This window comes from Vanacampus margaritifer, chromosome 1 (assembly GCF_051991255.1).
Source record: "Vanacampus margaritifer isolate UIUO_Vmar chromosome 1, RoL_Vmar_1.0, whole genome shotgun sequence".
NCBI lineage: Eukaryota > Metazoa > Chordata > Actinopteri > Syngnathiformes > Syngnathidae > Vanacampus > Vanacampus margaritifer.
This window is the reverse complement of record NC_135432.1, coordinates 24,433,621-24,449,833: the sequence shown is the minus strand read 5'-3', so window position 1 is coordinate 24,449,833 and position 16,213 is coordinate 24,433,621. Positions and strand designations below refer to the sequence as shown.

The window sequence follows — 16,213 nt, the reverse complement described above, 5'->3', positions numbered from 1 at the left end:
CTAGACACAAAATCACAGCAGAAAAGCTGCTCCTAAGGTCTGGTTTAGGGCAAGAGCAATAATCAGGGTAAGGAGGCATGGTTTAGTTTTGTTTTTAAAAACTTTTATTGAATGTTGTTTGTACAATTTGACATATTGATTTTTTTTAAAATTCAATCGAATCGAGGGGCGTTTGTTGCTTTAAGCAAAAATAGTCCCAGTTTTAGCCCAGTTTCAATCTCACTTGTTAGTTTTTTATCATAATTAGTTAACTTCATCTCGTTTTTATTTAGTCATCTCTTTTAGTCAACAAGAGGCCGAGCATTTTAGTCTTTATTTTAGTCTAAGAAAGTATTATTTTATCCGTCTAATTTTAGTCAACAAAAACTGTCAACATTTCAGTCTAGTTTTGTTATTTATAGTTTGATTGTCAGGACAATAATTTGATACTTACATACATTTTTTCTCAGCAGATATTTCCATCTAATTTAAAACTACTTCACATAACATTTTCTCTCATTTTGATGAAAAACAACTTCACACACAATTGCAGTATATCAACAAGTGGCTATTATGACTCTATGCTACAAGCTAGTAAGTATAGCCAGCATGAATTAACGGTTGGATTAATGTTATTTTTGGAATGTTAGTTTATGCTTGGAATGTGTTGGATTAATGTTACGTTATAAACAACCAACACCAAACTTTCTGTGAACTCACCACATTTTTGTGGTGAACTGTGACGTGTCTTTTCAGGTTTGTTGTTATTTTTTGGCTACTTTATGGCCACATACATTCCTTCCAGACTAAAATCAAACATAGAGTTTTTCTCCACTTCAGTGTACGAGAATGTGTTCATATATCAAGTATTCGTTCTTTCAGGCAAAGCAAAGCATGGCTTTTACCTTTTCAGATTTTTTTTAACCTTTCATCCGTGAGTCCACCTCCTGTCTGTCCAAAGTGTTTGTGCACGTTGCTCGCTAGTTGCTGATTTGAAAGGGGGTGTGTCACTGTTTGTTATTGACAGATTAGCAGAGACTTGATTTACAAAATCATAATTTGCGTCTTGTCTTTGTTCATGAACTAACATGCCCCTAGATTTTAGTCCAGTCTTTATTAAGTGAGGTACATTTTCGTCTCGTCATCATTAGTCAACAAAAATGTATACTGATTTAGTCCCAGTTAATTGTTTATTAATAGGGGGTTTATTCTAGTCTAGTCTAGTTTCCATCCGGTGAAAAATGTGTTGACGAAAATATTTGCATTTAGCTTTTGTTGATGAAATTAATACTAGTGTGTTCCCCCATTAAATTAATATTTAATAACCATTTAGCTTTCCTGCATGTTTATTTCTTACAAGGAACCTTTTCATTCCATTACTGTTTATCTGTTCGTTTCAGCCATATTATCACTTTCCATTCCTTGTCCTTTGATGGATGAAATCAGTGTAATGACATAATTTCACTCACCACCCACTCAGAGGGGCCTCTCCTATGATAAAGATCTGCACAAACAATTTCATCCAGTCAGAATGTTTTTCTTTTTCTTTATATTTTCTCTTACTTTTTATTTTGTTTTGTGAAAAGAAAACCAAAGTCATCTATGTCCAGGTTTAATCAAACCCAAATATAAGTCCAGTCAGAGGGGTGGAGGGTTAAACTGGGTAAATATTTTGGCTTCGCATAGAGTTCTATGGGCCTGCCACAGTTTGGCCAACTCACACACCACACACATTGACGTTACAGTAATGAGTGATTGCACTGTTTCCTGCATAGACCTACACAACCACTTCACTATGTTCATCTCTTCACACCTTCCAGTTGATGTTTTTTCCAAAACAGGAAAGTCCCCAAACTGATATTTACTGCAGAATCAACAGGCACGCTACATTGGTCACACTTGTGCATGCCGAATGCTTTTCTCTGCTTGTTGTTATTGAAACGATGCTGTTTGCAGACAAAAACAAAATGGCCCTCCTGCTCATGTTTGTGACTTTGCTGCATCTCGTCACCCTGGCCATGCTGTTCATCGCTACCATGGAGAAGGTAGGTCACAATGTCAATGACTGTTGATGAACCACCAAGTTTGTAAAACTCACCAACTCTTTTCTTTCAAAGTCCTGGTGGGTGTGGGACGGGATGGAGAACTCAGATCTGTGGTATAATTGTCGATACGATAACATCTCAGGAACTTGGTTGTGCGCGTCTTCCAAAGAAACTGGTAACAATATCTATTTTCTTGACCTTGTTCATTTAAAAAGATGAAAACAAAACATCTGTTTGGGTCTCTCAGAGTGGCTTCATGCAGTCCAGGTCTTGATGGTCCTCTCTCTGGTCTTCTCCTCGGTTTCCTTTCTGGTATTTCTCGGTCAGCTTTTCACTATGTCCAGGGGTGGACTCTTTTACTTCACTGGGCTGTGTCAAGTGTTTGCAGGTAAACGTGGAGAGATTGCGTTTTTCTGGGACAAATAATCAATAATGCTTGCATTTTCCACTTTCACAATGGGGACAGTTGATAAGTCTTTGGATGAAAAAAGCAGCTACTGCTCAACGGGAAATAAATAAATAAATAAACAATACATGAGGTCTGTCTGCCATTGTAAATATATGTGTGTGCTTTGTGTGTGATCTTGTTTTTGTTACATAGTGGGGTCAACATTCTGGGATTTCACCCATTTAGATTTAGATTAGATTTAGACCTCTTTTTGAGGGTCAAGACTTGGTTTTAGAGTTTAGGTTTGAATTTGGTTATGGTTGAGGTTAGGGTAAGGAAAAGGGGTAGGCAATCATTTTTGATGGTTGGGGTTAGGGGGAAGGGGCTAGGAAATGCATTATGTCAATGAGATGGCCCCACAAAGATAGTAAAACAAACGTGTGTGTGTGTGTGCCAGGAAACGGGAAACTACTGGTACATGTATAGACACTACATACTTTACTCATATCAATATCTTTTTTCAGGGCTGACGGCTTTGTCTGCAGTACTCATCTACACGTTACACAACAAGGAAATTCTCCAGGACAACAGAGAAGTGACTTTAGGACACTTTGGCTACTGCTTCATCCTGGCCTGGGTGTGTGTGCCTCTCCTGCTGTGCAGCGGCATCATTTACATCCACTTGCGCAAGAAAGAGTGAACAGGCAAAGTAACAGAATGTATGTAATAATAGAGAGTACTGATTGTTCACAAATTTGTATTTTTTGCTTTCTGTGCTTTGGTCAATGGAATTTATTTTTCTGTGACATAAACACAATTATAACTTAAGAGTCTATTATATTAGCAAGGGTCGGGATCATATCCTCAAAATGTAGGCTACTCTTAACAATATTGCAGAAGACTGTTTGAAAGGCTGTTTTTGGGGGGAGGGATAAGTTTTCCATTGATGAACATATACCAATGTGAAAATATCTCATATGTAGCACACTCTTTAGAAAGATGCATGCAAATATCTATTTTTCTACCTATAGATTTTTTTTGGTAGTAATAAATATCACTCAAAGAAACAATGTCTTTAGTGTTCTCTTTTGACAATGTGTTACCACTTACAGACAGTTACGGTCCAAAGTAGATATAAAATAAGGCCACATTTTGATATAATCACAAAAAGGAATGAAAGGAAGGAATGGATTGGGGGAAAATGGAACGTTGTTGATTGTAGTAAATTAAAATAAAACACTATAGTCAATCTGAGATTCCATGCACATATAGTACTATACATGAAATGGATACAGTAAGTTGAAAGAAATAAAGCGTGGTATTTAAGTAATTATTTAGAAGAAGAAGAAGAAAGAAAGAAAATGTAGTAGGACAGCAAAAGGAGAAAGCATCAGTTGGAGCAGGAAAACAGAATCAGACAGACAGTGACACTATAACGTGTTGAGTTGTGTTGATCGTTACCACGACGACCTCAGACAACGCGCCCACTGGTGGCCTGTTCAAATACACAACAAAGAACACGCGTAATGTGATGACGTCAAACGCGAGAGCATTGTGGATTCAGAAGCAGATAAAGCCGCTAAAACAAACCGGCATCATACAAACAAAAGGAATATAATTCGACATCGCATTGACCATTCATTTGCACAGTTCATTTTGGAAATTTAAATTGAACTCGGGGGCTCTCCAAATTGTTGATGTGCGGACGTGTTTTTGGGGTCCTGAACGAATCATGGAGTCCAAACCGCAAGACGTCCTACCTTCAACCGAGATCATCCCCCTCGCCTTGCCCAAAGGAACCGAAAAGTTGTGTGAACTGTGTCAGAAACGAGCATACTTGCAATGCGCCAGGTGTCGAGTCACCTTCTATTGGTAAGACCGGCAACTATCTGAACATCATCACAAGTAGTGCCTGAAAGCGACACTTGAGTACAAATTCAAATATCTTGACAGAAAATATCTTTAGAGAGTGGTTAGAATTGTTTAATGTTTTGAATTAGTTTACTTAAGTGACGCAGTTAAATATAAAATTAACTATTCTGCTCTTTGCTTCAAGGTCAGGCTGATTGTGTAAGTAACATAACGAAGACGATTATAGGGGACACGCACTGGAGTAAAATTAAACATTTTAGTTCGGAAATGTAATGGGCTGAAAAAAATAGTTTATAATAAGACATATAATGACGTAAATTATAGCTACGGGAAATTTATATTTAAGAAGTAAAGAAGCATTATGCATTATCTACTCCGTTACATTACAAGACTGATTACAGCAGGTACAGTAAGGTTGTGACACTAGGTGGCAGTGTTGTCCACGTGGAGATCTTCGTGTCATGTGACTGTCGTTGCCAGAAAACAACTGGAAATGAAATTAGCTCTTCTTCTTTCTTTTTTTTTATCCATGTGACTGCTTGCCTCGCCGAGTTTTATACTGGCATACGCTTCACCCGAATGTAAGAGTCCAACTCTAAACTAATTAAATGCAAGCATGTAAATAAATACATGTGAGGTCACAGTACATTAGCGTAGTTGTTTAGACTTGTACAACGTTGGCAATTATACAAATGAAAGTGTTATGAAAAGCTCGACACATGTAACCCTCTAATTCAGTCATAAACGTAATTTGTTGGATCATTGCATCACATTTTTTTCAAAGATTTACTGTTCTCCCATGGAGGATATAAAAACTTACATGGGCCCTTCGCACCCCACCCCTGCTTTAGTTGTCTCCAGTTGTTATGATGCCCTCAAGTGCACCCTTAACCCTTTAGGGCAAGGTCGCAAAAGTGCTCCCATTCTGTACAAGTGCAGATACTTGCACTTACTCTGTACCACTAACAGTTTGCTGTAGCCTATCCACTGTGATGGACCAAACACAGAGGTCAAATTGCATGTACACACAGTTTTTGCTATGGGCAATGTGGGCGACATCTTGAAAATTTACCATAGCCATTGAGATCTTAGCATCAAATGCCTATTTTGGTTCCTTTAAACTGGAAATTTGAGATTAAATAAAAAATTTAAAAAAAAATGAAACATTTCGGTTATTAATGGATGGATGGATGGTTCATCATGAAACTTAAACCAACCCTGACATGTGGGCATACTGTAGTTCCAACAACTGGAAAATCTGATTTATAACGTCTGAAGAACAATTCTAGCATACGTAAACTGAGTTGCCAGAGGTGCATTTTTCATTGGTCCATTCTTTGCATATGTGACAACAAACCCCAAAATTACTGAGATAGGTCAGGTTTGGACAACTGAACTTCTGGGTGTGTTGGGAGCCATCTTGAATCTAACCTTTACTCTTCTTCCACTACTAAAAGGCAGTATGGACTCCTGGACTGGCACAAAAAAAAAATCGGCCCAGCCCAGCCTGACTCTTGCCTAATATGTACTTCTTTTTTCTTTTCTTTTCTTTTTCCTGAGAGAGAGCTCAGTATTGTTCATTCGGTAATCTTACCGATTCGACATGTCATCATTGCTCTCTCTTTTTTTTCCTTTTCTTTTTTTCTTCTTTTTTTTATGTGCGTGAGTATGTGCGTGTGCGGGTGTGTGTGTGGATATGTGCGTGCGTGTGAGTGTGTACTCATTAATTCACCTAAAACCTATTAAAAATCCCATACTGTTCACCTAAACCGAATACTTCAGAATCCAGCTAGTCGTGAAGTTGTCAGGAGACCCGAGGAAGGATCAAAGAAAAAAAAGGAAAGTGAAATCCAGCACCAACCAGACATCACCTACTAGCCACCGTGTGTGTGTGTGTGTGTGCGCAGTGAACCCCCGCACACCAATCCCCGCACCCCACCATAGTCAAACACACACCGTGGAATTGTGGATAGCGATGAAATGCTTTATAGCTAAGCATTGTTTTTATATTTAGCTTGGAAATGACAGAGCTGTAATTACTTTTCCACTTTATATGTGCTTCAAGCTTGTCAGTAGCACACACTTTCTGTTATTATTTTTTACAACTTTGACCCAAATAAATATTCTATGCTGAGTTTGTTGACATCAAGTCTGCTAGTACCGCAGATGGAGGACACCTGCACAGTCTTCAGTGCTGTCAGCGAATGCTGCTTTTGCAAAGATAGTATTCAGTTTTGACTGGGCCTGCTATGAATGATCAATGTTTCCTGTTGTGAATGCAGTGTTGTGTAACTATGCTGCTGCTGCATCTCGATGTTTTTCAAGTTTGCTTACCTTAAAGGGTGAACTCTAGAGACACTTTTCAGTGATTCAGCCCAGTTCTATACCATTTGACATGTTTTAAATTAGACTTCATTGTCCCTGTTAAGGCAGATTAGGAGTTACTTTTGGATGTGACGTGGCCAAAGTATTTTGCCTGCTGGCTTCTTCTTCTGTCTCCGGCACAGAGACCGCAGCCCATGTGCTCCTCCAGCGGAAAGAAACACGAGACGCCAAGGCTAGTTGCAGCAGCCTGAAGAAAATTACAGCAGCCGTTCGGCAAAAGCATGCAATTTAGTATGATGATACATCTAAAAATGACTCGTGACTCACACCTCGTGACTCTTAAAGGGTTTATGCAAAATTGACTCTTTAATTGCGTTCCCCCGCCCGGGTCTCCCATCAAGGGTCTCCCATCCAGTGTGATTTTTTGATTCTTTATTTTTTTCTTTTAGAGAAAGCTCAGTGTTGTTCATTCGGTAATCTTATCGACACGTCATCATCATTGCTCTCTCTCTTTTTTTCTCTTTTTCTTTTTTGTTTGTTTGTGCGTGAGTGTGTGCATGTGCGGGTGTGTGTGTGCATGTGTGCGTGCGTGTGAGTGTGTACACATTAATTCACCTAAAACCTATTAAAAATGCCATACCGTTCACCTAAACCGAATACTTCAGAATCCAGCTAGAGTCGTGAGGTTGTTAGGAGACCCGAGGAAGGATCAAAGAAAAGAAAGGAAAGTCCAGTGTGATTTTAACAACCAAGTTAATCTTTTGTTATCATCCCATTTCTGAAAATCTGTATGAAAGTTAGCAGTTCTGCCATTTGCTTGCCTGTTCTATAGCCAAGTTTCACCCTGGTTGTCATGGGGGATAGTTTTATACTTGCCGTTTGTCCAGCTGTATTAAATGTGCTCACTTGCATGACACAGGGCCTAAATATTGGCGTTGGAGTTTGCAGTTTGTTTTCACCATGTCCGAGAAAGAACAACCTATCAGAAACCAAAGGCGTGACCTACAAAGTCTTAAGCCTTGCACTCGGGCACACCCTGGTCACCGGCGTGCACCCGCAGCCTCTTGCTAACGTGTTAGCTTGGGCTTCAGGAGATTTTTTTGACGACTTTGAAAAATCCACCTCCATCTTCATAATCGCATGCCCTTATGAATAGTCATAGTGATGTTTGCAGCTCTAGTCAGACTTGAGGAGGTTGGGGACAGCGGTTATTGAGGCAAAGCTAAAAACTGTAAAATTCCTCTTTAAAATGAGCCTTGAGTCATGTTGTACAACCCTAACCTGCAGGTCTCCTCTCCTGGTTTGCTTTCACTTGACAGCGATGAGGAGCACCAGCAATCCGACTGGATTGGAATCCACAAGAGAATATGCCAGTTGCTCGTTCCCATTCGGACCCCATCGCTTTTTAGTATGCAGCGTGCCCGCCGCATTGAAAATCTACTCAAAACGGTGAGCCCATAACATGCACCTTGAAATGTGATCTGATGCCAAGTATTACATCCCTAGGCCATGAAAGATGTAGCATCTCCTGCCAGAAACTAGTTTTCTGTTTTTCTCTACACACACACACACACGCGCACACGCACACACGCACGCACACACACACACACACACACACACACACACACACACACACACACACACACACACACACACACACACACACACACTTTTGTTTTACTATCTTTGTCGGGCCATCTCATTGACATAATGCATCTCCTAGCCCCTTCCCCTAACCCCAACCACCAAAAATGATTGCCTACCCCTATTCCTTACCTTAACCATAACCCAATTCAAACCTAAACTCTAAAACCAAGTCTTGACCCTCAAAAAGAGACTAAACGCTAACTCTAAAACCAAGTCTTGACCCTCAAAAAGAGGTCTGAAGTTGTGGGGCCCAGCAAAATGGCCCCACAACTCTGTGAAATCCCTGAATGTTGGCCCCACTATGTAAGAAAACAAGACAACACACACACACACACACACACACACACACACACACACACGCTTTTCTTCACCTCTGTCCAGTACTGTGGAACCAGTAAATGTCTCCTCACTAGTTTCTCTTGAATTTTTCTGTTTACCTAGAAGTGAAATTTGTAAGGTCACTGTACAAATCATTGATTTTTTTTATAATGGTTCATACACCTGTATGTATGTATGTAAACACTCATTAACCCAAATCATATGTATTTTAATGCTAAAATGTGATTTTCATTGTTAGTAATATTTTTTAACTACCCTCACAAATGAAAAAAAAAAAAGGTAAAGTATATTATTAGGCATTGGTTTGATTGTATTTGTTATTTGCAATTATAATTGCTGTATTTGCAAACTGAACAGAAACTTTTCTTGTTTTGGTTGATTTGTGAGCCAGCTCAAATTTGTGTCGAGAAAGAAACAGAATGTCATTCTGTTTCTAAAATTTTTTTGTGAGAGGTTGTCCGTCACACTTTTTTTTTTTTTAGCATTTCTGCAGCAGGCGACATTAAAACACACACTTTGTGTCCGTTGTCTTGTCAGTATGTACTGTTGAAATATCCTTCCATTCTCTGAAGCGTTAATCCTCACTAAGGTCACTGGTGTGTTCCACCTACCAGTAAGAGGCAGGATACACCCTGAACTGGTCGCCAGACAATTGCAAACTGTTGAAGTAATTATACTGTACTCTCACAAGTTTTTCTTTCTTTAAATAGAAAACTTATTTTCAACGCACTCAAAATGTATTCAGGCCACCTTATATTTCTTTCTCATTTTCGCCACCGGCCTCAACTTTTTCTGCAGTTGTACTGCTTACTCTGCAAATTTAAATGAGAGATAATGAATGGATGTGATAAACAATGACAAAAGGTTTATGGTGGCTGCCTGCCCAATGCTTGCTCCTTTCATAACTAGAGCAAAAGTGAGGTTGACTTGTATCTCTCTGTCTCCATGAGTTGTACCAGTCTAGTTCACTTCCATCACTAAAGCCACTTGACTGTTTTCCACTCTCAACTTCGATTCATTACTTGTGACAGCTTCTCCACCCATCATTGCAATTTATACAGAATTTGGGATGGGCACATACACCTGCTCGACGAGACACGCATTGGCTCATGTTGCTTGTTTTGAAAGGCAACAAGTGACCGTAGATTAGCACTTTTAACTGGTCATAATAAGAACAACAAAAAGTTCAAATGACTCTTAACTTAAAGTTATGTTTAGAAATATGACATGCTTTCAAAGGGTGTTTTTGAATAACACATTAGTGAATAACACTTTATTGCGTTTAACATATTTAAAAGGTGTTCCTAGATGGATGGGCTTTGCTATATTAGGAAGATTTTTTTTTTAAACTCATTCACTGCCATTGACGGCTATAGACGTCAAAAATTGATTTGAACTATTTCTATTAGTTTAAAATTTTTTTCCCACTTTTGCTAACAAGAGTATGAAAACCTAGAACTAAATATATTGTAAATTTAGAACAGATTAATCGTTAATTAACTAGTGAAGTCATGTGATTAATTACAATTAAAAAATTGTATCGCCTGACGGGCCTAATTTAAAATAAATACAAAAAATAAGGGGCATTTAATCGTAATTAATCGTATGATAATTTTATTTCTGTTATAAATGTACAATCAAAAAATTTGCAGTTTTCATAAAAAATGTAATGAAATGAATTTTTTTTTTAACTAATAGAAATACTTCACATGAATTTTTGACGTCTATAGTCGTCAATGGCAGTGGATGAGTTAAAGTTCCTCCGACTAAGCCTGAATTTGGTAAAGCGGGTTTCGGTTTTTCTGCTGTAGGAAAATCCACAATTCCTGTAAAAGTAAGTACCCAAACGAAGCAATCGTATACATCAGCAAGTTATGAATACCCCATGTAGCAGGCCCCCCGAACAAGGATGAAACTTTACTGATGATTTGTCGTTTTATTTTTAGCACTGTGAATCATCATGAGTCACCGTAATAGCTGAAAGATATTTCAAACCCATGCAAACAATAATCAAAACCGTGTACATGTGCAAACATAAGTGCTAATAAACAAACTATAAACATAATGTTCGGAGGGGCTACCAATAAAAAACAGGACATTCCTCGACACTGCGCAACAAACTTTTCCAGCGTACTTACGCTATCAAGTTATCGTATGTACAAACAGCACTGAAACCGGAAGCAACTCTTCAAAATAAAAGTGTTAGCCCAAAACCGGAAGTGAATATTTACAATGCAAATTTCAAAATAAAATATAGCCAATATTCCGGTAAGAAAATATAACTATGTTTATTTACACCCCACTTACTTCACTTTACTGCAATTGGACAAAGATTGATTTAGCCCAACCGAGTTCTCATAGTGGCTCAAATAAATGAGAGTACCGTGAATTCTCGTTTATCTGTAGTGTGCGCGATTGGCTGCCGACCAACCAAAGGTGTGCAATGCCTCTCGTCCAAAGTCAGCTGGAACGAAGAACTATAAAATGATTTGATGGCTGACGAATTGAATTGTACCTCCGTTGCAGAAAGAGCTGATTGAGATTTGCAGGTTGGTGGCGGAGAGCAAGCTCTCTGAGGGGAAGCACGAAGAGGCTGTGCCTGCCGCTCAGGCCTGCCTGCGCTGTTCCGTCGACGTGTACGGACCCAACACGGTGCAGCTGGTGCCTGCTTACCTGCTGCTGGCTGACGCCAACATGGGTGAGGAGTTTGCACCCCTGCTCGTCCCATGTCTCGTACGCCACATTTGTATTTGTGTGATTGTGTCACGCAGGCATGGGTAATGTGGCCCTGGTGGCGGAGCTCCTGTCCCAAGCGGAGTGGGCGGTGTTGAAGAGTCCGGAATGCGGTTATTCCGTCCACCACCGGCTGCACAGGAGCATGGGCTGCCTCCACACGGCTACGGGTCACTTTGAGGCAGCTCTTTTTCACTTTGCAAATGACGTGCGTGTCATGTAAAGTCAGTTGATGCACATTTTCCAATCGTTTCATGCAAGGCTTTATGTCTGACATGTTTTCAGATATATTTTGCCAGTGAGGAGTATGGTCTGGACAGCACTGTGACGCGCGGAGGTTACTTCCTCATGGCTGATGTGTTTGTCAAAAAGGGGGAGCCTTCTATTGTTCATTCCTTGTACACGGAGGTGATATATAAGCCAAATATGGTCAAATTCTGTTCATTTCCTCTACAATTAAATCCAAATGTTTCTCCTTAGGTGGCAGAGACCTGGCACTCTCACCTGGCCAAACTTCTGCAGAGCCACATCCAAATTTTGCAGAAGAACCCCGACATGCTGGAGCCTTCATTTGGTGCGTCAACGTATGCTCATATGACAACATTTATTTACTTGTATTTATTTATTTACGGCCAAAGTCAGCTGGGAGTCAAAGAGGATATGCTGGGAAAAAAAAAAAAATCGTAAATAACACTGCTCTGTATTAAATATAAAATTCATGTAACTAAGAAATAAAAATAGCTTGCAATAATGCTACGTGATGCAAAACAGAAAAACATGTTTTATTTCACCTATGTTGTGAACAACACACAAATTGGATCCATACACGGTCAATGAAATTCAACATATGACATCACAATAACCACACTCCTTGCGATAACCAGCTTCATTGACGTATCACTGAGAAAGAAGGTCAACAGGGGCTAAATTTAGCTGAGCCGACTTGCTGGGCAACCGGAAGGCTAAAGCTCAGCTTCCCGGCACGCATGCTACGAGACCGCCGCTGACACAACTTGGGCTGTGCGGCATCCGCACTACTAGCCTCTATCACAGCTGCTGCCCTACATACTGTATGACGCTAAGCTTGTTAGCTGCCATGCAATTTTGCCAGTGGATGCTTCACATTAGAGCAGGACTTCCCAAACAGTTCAAGACCCCAAGGGGAAAAAAAACACACAATATGAAACGCATTGTGTATTGATTATAGATAGAGCATTGGGCATAACATTTCCTAAATGTAATCCATAACAAAAACAAAGTTTTTAGACCCACTGTATGTGCCCTGTGATTTTTCTGAGAGAACCTAGTAACCTAATAACCTAATCATCCTTTAACCAGATAAAGGTCAGCAAGTGGAAGTGGACAAAATGCTGAGGACCATTTTAGAGTTTGAGCAGGATGAAAGCCAAAATGAACCCGCTCACGTGGCTCTGGTTGCCCACTCGTTGGCCATGCTCTCCTTCCTGGGTGGGGATGCCACCAAGGTGAGTCGCCTGCCAAGGTGAGCGGGGAGTCAACTTACTACTAACACAGTGACACAGTGGCCTATTTAGCCCGTGGCGTACTTCCTTTAGTCGGCCGTCTCCATGTGAGATTATCTGTGATTGTTAAAGCTTTAAAGATGAAGCAGGGATTTAGTGGAAGCTGCACTCATGCGACATACACGTTGGGTTTCATGTGTTTGAAAACAAGCAAGCGATCTTTGCTTGGATACAGCTCAATTGTTGATTTTACATTCTTTATATTATTGTGGTGAAGAGTTTATTCTAATATTTCATTTTGGTTTTGATTTTGTTGTTTATTGACGCTAAATAAAATGGGAAAAAAACCATCCCATGAATGTTTAGTAAGTTTTAACACCTTAACTCATTCACTGCCATTGACGGCTATAAACGTCAAAAATTCATTTTAACTATTTCTATTAGTTTAAAATGTTTTTCACTTTTGTTAGCAAGAGTATGAAAACCTAGATTTTTTTTGTACATTTAGAAAATATATGAAATTTGTGATTAATCGCGAGTTAACTAGTGAAGTCATGCGATTAATTACGATTTAAAAACTTTAACTTTAATTGCCTGACACCCCAAATTTTTTATCATTTTTTAATGATTTTTTATTCATTCACTGCCATTGACGGCTATAAACGTCAAAATTTAATTTGAACTATTTCTATTTTTAAAAAAAATCCCCCACTTTTGTTAACAAGAGTATGAAAACCTAGAATTTTATTATCGTACATTTAGAATTGATATCAAATTTGTGATTAATCGGGAGTTAGCCTCTTGCCCCTAATTTTTTAATGATTAAATTTTTTTTTTTATGTCAGTGAATGAGTTAATGTTCTTGTAACTGTAAGGTAGAATCATAACAAAATTAGTTATATAAGTGCAGGAAAAAATCACGTCGAGTTGCATTTCTTGAATTTAACTGCTGAAATAAATTGTATCCATAATATTCAAATTTATTATTTAAGTGCCCAGTGACTTGGGAAGGAAATTGTTTGTCTGCTAAATGAGGACGTCTACAGAGCTCAGCACACATTAGAAATATCTCGACCAGACGTTTACACCTTGGAAAACCTCGTCTGCATCGCTAATTTCCATTAAGCCTAAGTAAGTGTCTGGCACATCTTGCACACAAGGATATAGATGCCAGCCGCACAAATTGAACACCTACAGTTATCTGTTTGTTGGCTATTACAACACTTTAGTTGAGTGCGATTCACTGGGAATTTAGGGTAATTTAATAGTAAGGTATCATATAACCCTAGGCAGTATTGTGATCCTTTTTGGGCTTTTAAGCCATTTCAAAATAAAATACTACCCACGGGTTAAACCTAAATATATTGTTTTGTTATTAGTCAACATCCATGTGAAATAGATTGATCTCCTCAACCCAAAAGCGAGGGCACTACACTACTGCAATTTTTTCCCATTTCACTCAAGTGGTGGCATATCCAAAGCTTGCTGGGTCATTCTCCCGTCACGTGTGTGATATTTTCAGAACAATTCTGTTGTTCTTCCGGGCTTCAAGCTTAGGCAATAATTGAGACCTTATAAATGATAGGATATTTATTGTGTGTGTCATCATCATATATCAATAGTTATTTCGCTCCCCTTCTCAGTGATACAGCTGTGCTGCGTCACGTGTGACTCACAAACACGTGACATAACCCTAAACTTGCAAAGTGGAGCCCTCGCTAAGTCAAATTTACATTCTCCCTTAATATGGTTCTTTTAGTCAAGATTATGCTTAAATGGAATTTTCTAAACAATATTTAAGATCCTTATAGCCAACCTTCAATTTTGTAAATTTCTTGTTTATTTGCATAAATTCCCATTAATTTACAAAAAGTCACATCATTTCCCATGGAAAGTTTCCAACTTTGAAAATCCTTGTTTCGTGGATGAGGGGGTGCGCACACTCCAACAAAATGTTGAAGTGTGTATGGGACCTAAAAAAGTTGGGAAAGAGTTTTATTAATTTTTTTACACTCCCACACACGTGATTGAAGAAATAGTTATTTGATTACAATTGTGCCACTGGTCTCAGTCTTATTTCCACGTGTCTCTTATTACTCCTCTGCACTGATCTACTTTGGAAAAAACAGATGACATGCTACTGTGCTATAATGACCACTTTTCTCCTTTCCAAGTATGATGACAATGTTGGTCCGAGTGGGACTTAAGACGCCGTGGTCACAGTTTGCCTCCATGTGTAGGCTGCGGTGCAGGAGCTGTCATTTGAAAAGTATAGTGTAGCGAAAAATGATGCAACCAGATTGAGGATTAAAGTCCGAATTTTACTGGACACTGAATCCCCTACAGACATTTGAATCCTGAAGTCTGTCTGTGTGTCTGTCTGTCTGCATACATCCATCCTCTGCGTGGCATGCAACATAAAATTTGTACAGCGGTGTGCATTGTAATTAGTAGCAAGCAACCAAACAAATACATAACTAGCTGAGCAGGTCGTGTCATCTGAAGGGTAAAAAGTGGGCTGAGCAAAGCAGGCTGGGTCGGATTGCAGTTGATATTACATAAATCAGCTTTCCCTTTCTAGAGTGTGACGGTTGCCGCTTGTCTTTGTGTGTGTGTGCGTGTGTGTCAGGCACTGGGATTTGGACGCATGGCGCTGGAAGCCAGCCAGCTGATACCAAACCATGACCTGACGGAGCCCATCCGGGCTCTGCTGCAGCTGCTGAGTAAAGACCCGCAGCTGACTTCTGCCTAGCCTCTACAGCTGACCCGCTCAATTCTTTAACTCGACCCACTGAGAATTGACATTGTCAAGAGCCATGTGCTATATATTGTATGTGTCCCTGAAATTGTTGTCCACCCTGTCAATATGGAGTAACCCCTACTATAAATATGTGGACTTATCTTTCATAATTTTCATCACATTGTGTGTGGCTGTAGTTGGATGTTGTCAAACTTAACATGTTCACTCTGTCATAGTGAAATCTAAATTTATTTATTTAAAAAAAAAAGGGTGTTAGCATGTACATTATCTTTCTTTGCTTGTAGTTAATTTCTTTAAGGAGAAGTCAACCATACACATTTCTTGACATTAATATGTTATATGTGACTTCACTAGTCTAAACATGACATTCTGAATAATATTACATTTGTGGAATATGAGTTATGAAGCAAAATCCAGCCCTTTTTCTCCATCTCAGTGGGCGGCCATTTTGCCACTTGCTGGCGACTAAAGATGACATCATAGTTGCTCAGGTTTCAGGTAACAACCAATCACAGCTCAGCTTAAGAAAACAGGTGAGCTGTGATTGGTCGTTGCTTGAGCCGTGAGCAACTGTGATGTCATCTTCAGTCAGCAGCAAGTGGCAAAATGGCCGCCTTCTGATAGAAAACTGCTAGATTTTGCT

The 16,213-nt window shown here is 39.3% G+C and overlaps 2 protein-coding genes across 4 annotated transcripts; both read left to right on the top strand.

Annotated features, from left to right (window-relative positions):
* Positions 1–3,476, top strand: emp3b (epithelial membrane protein 3b (MAM blood group)). Of its 2 annotated transcripts, XM_077575540.1 has the most exons (5): positions 1–67; positions 1,936–2,024; positions 2,097–2,199; positions 2,272–2,412; positions 2,937–3,476. In XM_077575540.1, exons 2-5 carry the CDS (start codon positions 1,947–1,949, stop codon positions 3,110–3,112), a joined length of 498 nt encoding a protein of 165 aa, XP_077431666.1. In that variant the 5' UTR covers positions 1–67; positions 1,936–1,946; the 3' UTR covers positions 3,113–3,476. The 2 variants fall into 2 exon arrangements, with proteins under 2 accessions (XP_077431666.1, XP_077431655.1); XM_077575529.1 differs by lacking the exon at positions 1–67 and having other exon boundaries at positions 667–2,024.
* Positions 3,477–3,981: 505 nt separating this feature from the next.
* On the top strand, positions 3,982–16,031 carry zmynd12 (zinc finger, MYND-type containing 12). 2 transcript variants are annotated; one of them, XM_077576572.1, is made up of 8 exons: positions 3,982–4,284; positions 7,929–8,058; positions 11,122–11,293; positions 11,367–11,536; positions 11,614–11,736; positions 11,809–11,902; positions 12,667–12,812; positions 15,439–16,031. In XM_077576572.1, exons 1-8 carry the CDS (start codon positions 4,145–4,147, stop codon positions 15,559–15,561), a joined length of 1,098 nt encoding a protein of 365 aa, XP_077432698.1. In that variant the 5' UTR covers positions 3,982–4,144; the 3' UTR covers positions 15,562–16,031. The 2 variants fall into 2 exon arrangements, with proteins under 2 accessions (XP_077432698.1, XP_077432707.1); XM_077576581.1 differs by having other exon boundaries at positions 7,897–8,058.
* Positions 16,032–16,213: the final 182 nt, after the last annotated feature.

Coding starts and splice junctions, on each gene's coding strand:
- zmynd12 (XM_077576572.1), top strand. CDS start 4,145: ATGGAGTCCAAACCGCAAGACGTCCTACCTTCAACCGAGATCATCCCC. Junction 11,294..11,366: donor GCTGGCTGACGCCAACATGG/GTGAGGAGTTTG, acceptor TGTGTCACGCAG/GCATGGGTAATGTGGCCCTG. Junction 11,903..12,666: donor CATGCTGGAGCCTTCATTTG/GTGCGTCAACGT, acceptor TCCTTTAACCAG/ATAAAGGTCAGCAAGTGGAA.
- emp3b (XM_077575529.1), top strand. CDS start 1,803: ATGTTTTTTCCAAAACAGGAAAGTCCCCAAACTGATATTTACTGCAGA. Junction 2,025..2,096: donor TCATCGCTACCATGGAGAAG/GTAGGTCACAAT, acceptor TTTCTTTCAAAG/TCCTGGTGGGTGTGGGACGG. Junction 2,413..2,936: donor GCTGTGTCAAGTGTTTGCAG/GTAAACGTGGAG, acceptor ATCTTTTTTCAG/GGCTGACGGCTTTGTCTGCA.